The 10,830-nt window shown below is 36.9% G+C and overlaps 1 protein-coding gene across 3 annotated transcripts; it reads right to left on the bottom strand.

Annotated features, from left to right (window-relative positions):
- Window positions 1-523: 523 nt before the first annotated feature.
- On the bottom strand, window positions 524-8,450 carry znf148 (zinc finger protein 148). 3 transcript variants are annotated; one of them, XM_042731705.1, is made up of 7 exons: window positions 8,295-8,450; window positions 7,023-7,447; window positions 6,688-6,813; window positions 5,400-5,523; window positions 5,239-5,322; window positions 5,028-5,146; window positions 524-4,926 (listed from the first exon to the last, which is right to left on the bottom strand). In XM_042731705.1, the coding sequence occupies exons 2-7, from the start codon at window positions 7,371-7,373 to the stop codon at window positions 3,313-3,315; spliced, it is 2,418 nt and encodes an 805-aa protein (XP_042587639.1). In that variant the 5' UTR covers window positions 7,374-7,447; window positions 8,295-8,450; the 3' UTR covers window positions 524-3,312. The 3 variants fall into 3 exon arrangements, with proteins under 3 accessions (XP_042587639.1, XP_042587640.1, XP_042587641.1); XM_042731706.1 differs by having other exon boundaries at window positions 7,023-7,443; window positions 8,295-8,449; XM_042731707.1 differs by having other exon boundaries at window positions 7,023-7,394; window positions 8,295-8,449.
- Window positions 8,451-10,830: the final 2,380 nt, after the last annotated feature.

The following is a 10,830-nucleotide window of genomic DNA, read 5'->3' as shown; positions in this document are numbered from 1 at the left end:
GTGTCGCTGTAATTCATGGAAACGCTACGTGTGCAATAGACGTCATTAAACAAATATCTGTTCTATGAGCGCCACCTCAGGTGTGTGCTGCCAGTCTACAGCTCTTATTTGCATTTCACTGTTCCTCGACTGTCTAACGGTTCAGGATTTCAGTATTGTTTATTTCTTGTCCTTTATAAAACCAACTAGTGAACATTTATGATGTAGTCATATTAAAATAATTTTAAGATACTTTATGCAAATTAGGCTTTTTATAGGCTAGTTTTGAGAGAGAAAATTTTTTTTTTTTTTTTTTTTTTTTTTTTTGAGAATCCTGTTTAGGATCATGGGTATTTAGTTAAACCATATAAATACTTCTGCGAATAATTTACATTATGTATTTGACATGAGTGAGATTTTTGCATTTAGTTAAAGAGAACTGAGAATTATTTTACTTTAGGCAAAAAAATAAATAAAAAACATTTCTTGATAGTTAAAAATGAACTAGAGAAAAAGGAACTGGAAAAAGCACTCAACAACTTGATGTATTTGGAAATTTAATATTACACAACAAGAGGCACGCAATCAAAAACATCCAATCAAAAAATTCCCCCATGTCTTAGGCAAAGTATGGCATTAAAGTATGTTCTATGGAAATAATTCGGCTACATTAAAATGGATAAATATAAAAATATAACCAGTGCACAAAGACAGTCAGAGGACATGCACTCCCCAATAAAATTAAATGTCTAAAACGATTCAGAAGAGCTCTCTTACTTAATAAAACCATTCAGTTTTACACTCAAATTAAGCTTGAAAGAAAATAATGATCCAATGTCAGTAACACCAGATGAAACTTTGATGCTCAAAATACCAAATCAATAAAGAAGGACAACAGTCATGTGTCTAAATGGGTATGACCTTTTACCAACAGCAACTGAGCTTGAAAAAAAAAATAAAAAACAACACACAATTTACTAAAAGGAAATAAAGCAAAAACAAGACATTAAGGTCTTCCCTCAAATTATCATTTCATTTTCATCAATTTCTGGAGCATCTGTAGCTGTAATTATTGATTAAATATTTATAATGCAGATCACATGATAATGAAATGATAAATAACATCCTAAAAACTCATCCTCTGAGAATGTATGAGATTCATTCAAGGTTTAATCAAATTGTAATTTTTTAAACTGCTTTCAGAGGCAATTCTTAGAGGACAGTACATTTGTAATTTTACAACCAAGAACACAAACATGATCTTGTCACAAAAGTTGTGCTGAAAATCATCAGGGACTGTAGGACTGAGTAAACCAAAATGACAGCAAATATTAAATCATCTTGCACTCTCTCTACACTCCAAGAAACGTGCACAGCAAAATGCACAACTTAAAATATACAACCTATTTACATGTAAAAATAAAGCGACAGTAAAGGAATGTTTAGGCACACATATAATAGACCGTAAACAAAAACGGTAAAATGTCTTTGACACCCAGAACATATGGACTATGAATAAAACATACACACAGAACTGCTCTTAATGGGCCTCATTCACAAAACATAAGCAGAGTGAATTTGTGTGTAAATTGTTTATAAAACCATTAAACAACTTACATAATGTTTTAAAAATGATTTACAAAGAGAGTACAGTTTGGCATGATACTATTACCATAAATCATAAAGCTAAGATTAATCAAGATACAGTTTAGGGGCAAGCAGGTAAATTTCCATAAACAATCTAAGAGAACAGAAACAAAGCTTATAATTTACATGATTAGTTATTAAGCTAACAATAAGAGATGTGCAATTAACAAATGTGTACATATACATATTAGTACAACTTTATCAAACATTAGACTTTACTTTTTGTTCTATATTAATCCAATAAGTAACAGCAAGGGAATCTGATAAAGACATATTTGCTAATGGATAAGGGTGTTTTTGAGACGAATAAAAAGCATAAAAACATGATCTCAGACCATACATCCTTAAATCATCTTTCTTGATATCACTCAACACTGATATAGATTATATCAGATTTTATGTAGACGGAAGGTGGTGACTGAAAAATGCTTTAAAAAAAGAAAAACTGCCCACAAGCTGAAAGTGCTATTTAAAGTCAACAAATTAATTAATCTTAAGGAAACCAAAGTGATTAAATGCCCACATTTTTTTTAACAAAGTATTGTATTTTGACTATTGTAAATCTGAACTAACCACCGAGTCAGGCACAATGATGACAAATGAAGAAGTGCATACCTGTTAGTGCTGTTGCCCTGGACAACTGCTAAAACTGCATGCCCACATGTGGGATATGTAAAAACAAACCCTCTACAGATGCCTTGCTCCCCATGTGCACCTATATCTGATTGGCAAGACAGTCTCTAACGAAAATGTACTGATTCCCACAGAGGGAGCATGAGAATATCTATTTTTTGATCCAATAACCTTAGGAGAAATGTGCAAAAATATTTCATGATTATATAATCTCATTATATAAAATTATGGGCTAGGTCCATACAAATTCAGTATGACAAAACATGCAGATTGCTCAAACAAAATGTGTCTTTGAGGGATTCTTTATGGGAGCAGACAATGCAAATATATATATATGTGTGTGTGTGTGTGTGTGTGTGTGTATTTAATAACCAGTAATTAAATGCACAAAAATCTTAAATACACAAATTAGCTTACAATGATGGGTGAGAAAAATGTTTTTCATTTTTTTAAAAAAAAGTGACTTACAGTTCATCAATCACAAAGTGCCTTACTCAAGTCTAGGGCATTAAAGTAAGGTCCTTTCAGTACCTGTCCAGACAACATGTTACAAAACGAATTAAATACAAAAACTGATTGTAATGCTAGGCTAGAGTAGTTTCTATAGACCTACATTATTAAGTCAGTACGTTGAGCCTGATGTTCCAGCAAAAGAACTGAATGCTAACAAGAGGCCAAATAAGAATTGATCTTTGTATAGTTTTTTCTCGGGGAAGCTACGTTTGACCCTATGAATTTAGACTACTACAGCATTGTTGTAGTAGCTTGAATTCTTAATTTTAGAACACACATGCTAGCTAATTTGGCAAGCAATAGTGTGTTTGTCCCAAGCACTCCATGTGTAATACACAAATAATGCAATGACACATAAAGAATATCCCATAGTCCGATAATAAAATCTAATGCGTGCATCACTCTGCTTCTTTTGATTCTCGCACATGCGTGATTGTTTAAAGATGGAAAATCATAAGTATTTGCACAGAGATCACATTGCCTTCACTGACAGAACTATAAAGTGCCTTTAAAATGCCTTAAATCATTAAAAGCTCCTGTTTAGCCAAAGGTTTGGCTGCTTGTAGCATCTGGAGATGAAGTTAGTTGAGTTCTTGTTTCACTAACAAGAGAGAACTCTGGGAAGTCCGTTCCTCCATGACCCCTCAGGCTAACTTGTCCACTGGCAATGCTAAACTGTGAGGATATCCCAGCTCGTGAGCTTGGAAACTGAGATCGAAAGTTCTGATCAAAAGAAGCAATCTGAAACGTTTGACTAATGCTTTGCGCATCTGTTTTTTTGGGAGAGGTCACTTGGTCGAGGAAGTCCTCCGTTGGCGAAACTGAGGAAGGGTTGGTCTCGTCACCTGAAAAGGAGAAGGAGTGTTGGGAATCTACTAAAAGGCTAAAATTAGGCTTCTCCAAAGTGGATCTCAATGGTGAGTTCATGCTCGGTCTGAACCGGGATGGGGAGGTGAACTGCTTCTCCGTGGAAAACAAAGGCTGGCCAGCAAGACTGGCACTGTCATTTACAAACGTAAGACTCTGGTTGTTCAGGTAGGTGTCGTTCTGACTGGTCCTTTCCAGTGCTTGCTGGAGAAACTTGGAGTACTCCTGTAAAAGGCTGGCCTTCTCGGCCGGGGGTGCTTGTGAGCTGGTTCCCAAAGTCTCGGTGGGGCTGCTCTCATCGGAAGAGTTGATAGAGATGCTGGATGTGACCTCAGTGTCTGCCACACTGAAGGAAATCTCTGCTTGCCCATTGGCCTTATTGGAGTAGTGATCGAGAAGCGTCTGCAGGACCTCGTCTGGAAGGACGTTCTTCTCGTTACTGGACTTGATCTCCACGTTCAGCGTCTGAGTCTCAGAGAGGATCGTGGCGGGAACGGTCTCATCGATGACGCTCGCTACAGCTGCCTGAGTGACAGAAGGCTGCGACACGATGCTGCTCACGTTAAGCGCATAGTCTCGACCAGTGTTTGCCGCGGCCGCCTGAAGGTATCGCTTCTTCTTGAGAAACTGCATTGCGTCGTCGTAATTTGTGCTGCTCCCAGTCGGTTTTGTTTGCCCTCCTTGTAGGGCGTCAACCGAATCCATGTCAGGATTGGTCTCGACATCCAAGAGACCTTTGTTGTCCACAATTTCAAAGGTGTATCTCGTTACTTTGCTCTCTTCAAATGACGACAAGGGTGAGAGGCTCTGGGGCTGTTCTAGGGCTTGCTGTTTCAAACCTCTTCTGCTGGCAATTTTCTTCAGTACTAGTTTTGGAGGACTGATGATCTCGTCATTAGACTCCTCCCCTGCGAGATGCCTGTTGCCAGGCGGGGAATCAGGGAGCTCAACCGAATAATCTGTCACAACATACTCATCCTTGACCTTGGTGGCTACAGTGTAAAGAGGAAGACACTCACTTTTGGCCAGTTGGTCTTCCGTCTTCTCCTCGTTACCAGCTTCAACCACTTTGTCAACAGTTGGACTTGTAAGCGCAACCCGACTTTTATCAGAGGTCTTCTGACGTTTCTTCTTGGGAAGCGTGCATTCCTTGGTAGGAAAAGAGAAGCCCAAGCTCTCTGAGGTGCGAAGAGGCCCATCTTTGGCAGCTGCTTTTTGCACCTTCCTGTCCTTATTCTCATGGCACATTCGTCTGTGCTTTAGTACTCTGTCAGTTCTGGAAAAAAACTGTTGGGAAAAATACACATAATCATGTATCAGACTGTATAATGCATGCTAACATTTTAATTGCACAGAATCAAATCTGATTTGCTTTGAACTGCGCATACCTGATGGCAATAGTCACACTGGTAAGGCTTTTCCCCACTGTGTGTCCTCTTATGTCTCTCCATGTGGTATTTCTGAATAAATTTCATTCCACACTCATCACAGCGAAAAGGTTTTTCACCTAAAGGGGAAACATGACAGGCAATTATAAACGATATAAAGAACATGGAGATAATGAACATGGTATAATGGTTTTAATCCCTTTCTGCTCACCTGTGTGGATCTTCTCATGTCTCTGAAGCAGGTACTTCTGAATAAAGCGCATGTCACACTGATTGCACTGAAAAGGCTTTTCACCTGCAAAATATACATTTTTGTTCACCATTTTGTTCTTTTATATGACAATTATTCCCAAACCACTTTACACCACTTACCTGTGTGAATGAAGAGATGTCTTTGTAAATGGTAGTTTGTCCGAAAAGCAGCATTGCAGTGCTCACAGACATGAGATTTTGGGTTCTGGTGCCCAAGGGAGCCGTCTTCATTAATAGTGAGAATCTAACAAGATGGAGGAAATAAGTTCAAAACTACCTTAACTTTCATGCCTGTGCTTCTTTAGAGCTTCATAACTCCAGAGTGGTCATAAAACGTTATGTCCTGGCTGACCAATACCGTAAAAGGACATGATAAATGTCAGTTCAGCTTACTCACAGATTTGCATCGCCGTTTTTAGTATAATAACATTTCTATGAGTAAAAACACTGAAATCACTTCAGTAGGTAAGCAGCCTTGAAATAAATAAAAGAGCAAGTAGACAAAATAAGCAATTTCAGGACACTTTCAAACTCACATTAAAGGGATACTCCAACCCAAAAAGAAAATTTTGTCATTAATCACTTACCCCCATGTCGTTCCGAACCAAAAAAAGCTTAATTCATCTTCAGAACACAATTTAAGATATTTTTGATGAAAACCGGGAGGCCTGTGACTGTCCCATAGACTGCCAAATAAATAACAGTGTCAAGGTCCATAAAAGGTATGAAAGTCCTCATCAGAATACTCTACATGCCATCAGACGTGCAATCTGGGTTATATGAAGCGACAAGAACACTTTTTGTAAGCGAAGAAAACAAAAATAACGACTTTATTCAACAATTCTCTCATGCTGTGTATGCTCTTCTGTATCATCCGCGCCACATGTATCAGCCAAGCCACACGCATCCTTGTGGCGTGGATGATACAGAAGAGCATACACAGCATACGGTGATATGGAGAGACACAGAGGAGACCACTGACAAAGGAATTGTTGAATAAAGTTATTTTTGTTTTCTTCGCTTACAAAAAGTGTTCCCGTCACTTCATATAACCCAGATTGCACGTCTGATGGCATGTAGAGTATTCTGATGAGGACTTTCATACCTTTTATGGACCTTGACACTGTTATTTATTTGGCAGTCTATGGGACAGTCTCAAGCCTCCCGGTTTTCATCAAAAATATCTTAAATTGTGTTCCGAAGACGAACTAAGCTTTTACGGGTTTGGAACGATATGGGGGTAAGTGATTAATGACAAAATTTTCATTTTGGGGTGGAGTATCCCTTTAAACTTTAAATTATTTTACCACCACTCCTTTGCACTATAAAGTATCTCTCACTTAGAGAACTGGTTTTTATGAGCATAATGGTATTTTATCAGTGGCATCTCTGATTAATCATAGGAAACCTTTGCAGGCGAGCGCTGCTTTCTCTTCTTCTTTTTGTGACAGTCAGATGGGTCCCTCCCTGGTTTCTTCTCCTTTTTATTCAGAATCAATGAGTCTGGCACTTTCATCTCCTGCTTTATAGTTACCTAACAAAAGTAACAACAACAACAAAAATCATTAATAAAGTTCACTTACTGAATTTCTCATTTACAGTACACTTATTATATACATCATTTTTGCAAATTTTGCTGAAAGTAAAATATTTTTGTGTGGTTCACCGACAAGGTTTTTGAAACTTGCACAAGTATCATAAATAATAGCATAACACTTAACACACTAACAGCTGTACACTTACTGGCATACTGAGTGTATAGTGTAGTTTATGGGAGATCCGCTGTGAGAAAGCTGCTTCATCCTGTCCATCGTTTTTCACCGTCTCCTCGTGGACCATCAGGTCATCCTGGGATATCAGATCATGTGAGCTCAGGCCTCCACCAGCCAGGTCTTCGTCATCATCTTCATCATCGTCATCATCCTCAGCCAAAAGGGGATGATTAGCCAAGCTCCGTTCCCCAAGTGTCATATCCAAACTGCCTCTTCTTCCTCTTCCGTCCACCCTTGAGGGTCCCAGACCTCTGGATGAGTGGTGAAGCCCCACAGGGCTACATTTCATAAGCATCCCCTCCAGCTTGTCATCAATGTTCATCGCTAAGCAGTTGAGCTGAAGCTACAGGAAGAGACAGGACCAACATAAGGATTCCTATCAGCAGTTCGACCTGGCTGAGAAAAACAACAAGCTTGAGTCTCAAGGCAACAAAACTCACATACCCCCCCTTTTGACAAGCAGGAGCAAAACCTGCTGCTCCATGTCAAAGACTTAACAACAATCAATGTTATTGACTTCACAAATATTAATATTATTAATATGAATACGACAAACACATCTGATTGGGATTAATTATTAACCCAGGGTGACCTTTACATAATTATTCTCTTATTCTGCATATGAGATGGTTGGCCTCCTGCAGTTTTGTCATAACCAGATGAGACTGTCATATCAATCTTATTTATAGCATTTTCACAATATTGTTCAAAAAAAGCATCTCTACAGATCATTTTCCCTTAATGCACCCAGAGAGCAAGACAATCTTGACTGGAGCAAAGCAAAAATTACATTAGAGGTAAAGAAAAAAAACAAAAAACAAACAATAATTCCATATGCATAGACACTGTAGAAGTGACACTAGATATACCTAAACAAATATATTAAGAGAATAAACGTATGATTAAAAAATAAAATGGCCAAAGATAAGTGTTTAATCTCTTTGATACAAACTTAATAATGCTGATGTGCGTAAAATAAAAAATAACCTGAAAATAACACATGACTGTGTTGACATTTAAGCACAACACTGTCTGCCTGTTGCCACTGTCAGAGATACAGCTTTGACGTGTCTACTCTATTTTAATAATGATTTTATTGTATTTTAATATATGAATGCAGTTTAAAATCGGCCTGATCTCTCCTTCTCTATGCTGCCGCTTCATCACGCACACAGAGGCCGGGCTGCAAACAGTTTCACGGCCCATTGTAACGAAGCGCCTCGCGGATGAAGAGTATACATACCGCGTGTGTCGTCAGTGCAGCGCTGGCGGCGGGTTCGAGCCGCTCATGATGGGTTTGACAAACTTTACTGCGATGACGCGGCTAGCATGAGGGGCTAGTGAGCTACATTCCATCTGCAGCTGCGCAGCGGACGGTGCATTGTGGGATCGCAACGGAGCGCGCTCTAATGTGCCTCAGTGACAGGACGTGTTTGCTTTACAGTTTGAAATATATTTAAGCATTATAATAAGTCTCGCTAATGATAGAGAATTATGTGAGATGTTATATTAATTGATTCTTAATCAGTTTTACCAAGATTTCTCTCATAATATATCTAAGCCTCAATTACTAATTCTTTCAAGACTCATAATAGAATTACGAATTTCAGGGATTTTTTTTGTCAGAGACTTTTGGTGTTAAACACAAGGACTCAATAATAGCAATTAAATAAATAAATAAAAATAAATATTACAAAATATTTTAAAATCCAGGAAATATTAGTTGTGCAGACTAAACACACACACACACACACACACACACACACACACATATATATATATATATATATATATAATTTATTTTTTTTCAGGGATTTTAATTTTTTTTTTTTTAAATTTAATTATATAAATAATAAACACTCTTTATATAAATACGTTTGTAACATCTGATATATTTTAATTATATTTTATTTCAGGTGTATCTAGATATGCATATCACATTTTATAATCTGATTATGTCTGTTCAGATTGTAGATTTATGTTAATGACTTGACACATCACTTTAAGATATATTTGAATATGTTTAATGATGCACTGTACTGTATGTGAAAACAAACTCTCAAAGGTTTAAAAGCCCCTAAAATAAACTTCCAAGGGGGATGACCTAAAATTATTTATGTAATAATAATAATAATAAATAAAATGAATTAAATGCTAAATCCAAAAAAAATAAAATAAATGATTCAATTCCTCCATAACTATTTTTTATTATTATTATTATTGTTGGAAAAACGTTTAACTAATTTAATATATAAACACTCCCAGTTCCAGTTAAAAACAAAGGTTGAAAAACACCACCGTTAATTAAACCAGTGACATAATTACAAGAGAAATACCACAGAAAATGTATCCAGTATGAAGGACTATTGAATATAGCCTTTGAATAATGAGGGGCCTCTAAGTTCAAATAAGTGTCACTTAAATATAAAAACATTTCTGATTTTGGCTCAATTTGATAAGACATTTAACTGAATTTAAAAAAAAAGGAACTGGGGAAAAAAAGTGTTTATTTAACGTTGTAAACCTTCAAACAAATTCAATCTAAACATCTGCCCACAGCACAGTCTGTAATATCAAAGGCTTTGGTTATAAAATGAGTTCATAAGTATAACACACCACTAGAGGGAAGCATTACAACCAAGAAACAAATGGAGAGTCTTCCTGAGAAAATGGCTGAGAGATAACAAAATTTCTCAGTTAAGAAGTGCACTCTTTTGACCAGTACACAGCTCATGTTACAGGATGTGTTCTTTTAGTATCAAGAACTCCGTAAATAATCCAAATGATCTCTGTTCTTAGACTATCAAAGATAGTGCAACACAACAGATTTAAAGTAGACAAGACTGTAAAATTATGTGACCCTCACAACATATGAAACCATAAGCCAAATGATAATGGTATTTTTTTTATTATTATTATCATTACCATTAGTGTTACACAATGATTCTAGCAGTATATATACACACAAAAGGGTTATCTCTAGCCCCACTCTAAACCAAAAAAAAAAAATGAACCAAATGACCAGGGGTCAGGCTGAGTTACACATGCAGCTCTAAAATGAGGAAATTATTATATCCTGCCTTTCCTGTGACCTTCTATTCCTTCAGCCTGATTTATATCAAAACACTGACCCACCCACTCATCATAACACATGACAAATATGGCATTCATAGTGAAGCTGCGGCAACAAAGAAAATATGCAGAGTCAAGTCTTGAATAAGGCATAAACAGCACATTAATATTTCTCAGATGAACTGAACCATATAAAGGGAGGGGACCAGTGGTCATAAACAGCTTATGTTTTTATGCCTAAATGTGCAGAAAAGTGACAGACCAGCATATTATGATGAACTTATGCCGCTTTGTTTGCTGTATGGGCATCAGGGCAAATTTAGTTTGCATGCGAATAAGACAAGTTACTTTTCTTTCATAGGAAATCTGAGTTTTGGTGTCCTCTGTGTCAGGTGATAAAGATCATTTTGCATGTTCCGCAGAAACTGGATACGTTCCAGATGTGCGAGACCACCATTATGAGGAGGGGCGTGGGGTACGATAAAAATGGAACTGCTGGAAACCCACCCTTGAAAGTTTTAATCTGTGCTTTTGTGTTTTATGGTGAACTAAAGCAGTAAAAAGTTAATGAAAAGTAGAAAAAAAGGAATGATTTTAACACATTTTGGCATCAAAAAGCATAAAGGAAAAGACATTAACAAATTAAAAAGTGATTCCATAGTTCAATTAATCTATACTAATTAAGTCAATCTTTTGTTTCTGTCTGA

The sequence above is a fragment of the Cyprinus carpio genome, chromosome B9, assembly GCF_018340385.1.
Source record: "Cyprinus carpio isolate SPL01 chromosome B9, ASM1834038v1, whole genome shotgun sequence".
NCBI classification, from domain to species: Eukaryota; Metazoa; Chordata; class Actinopteri; order Cypriniformes; family Cyprinidae; genus Cyprinus; species Cyprinus carpio.
This window is presented reverse-complemented; position numbering and strand designations above follow the sequence as displayed.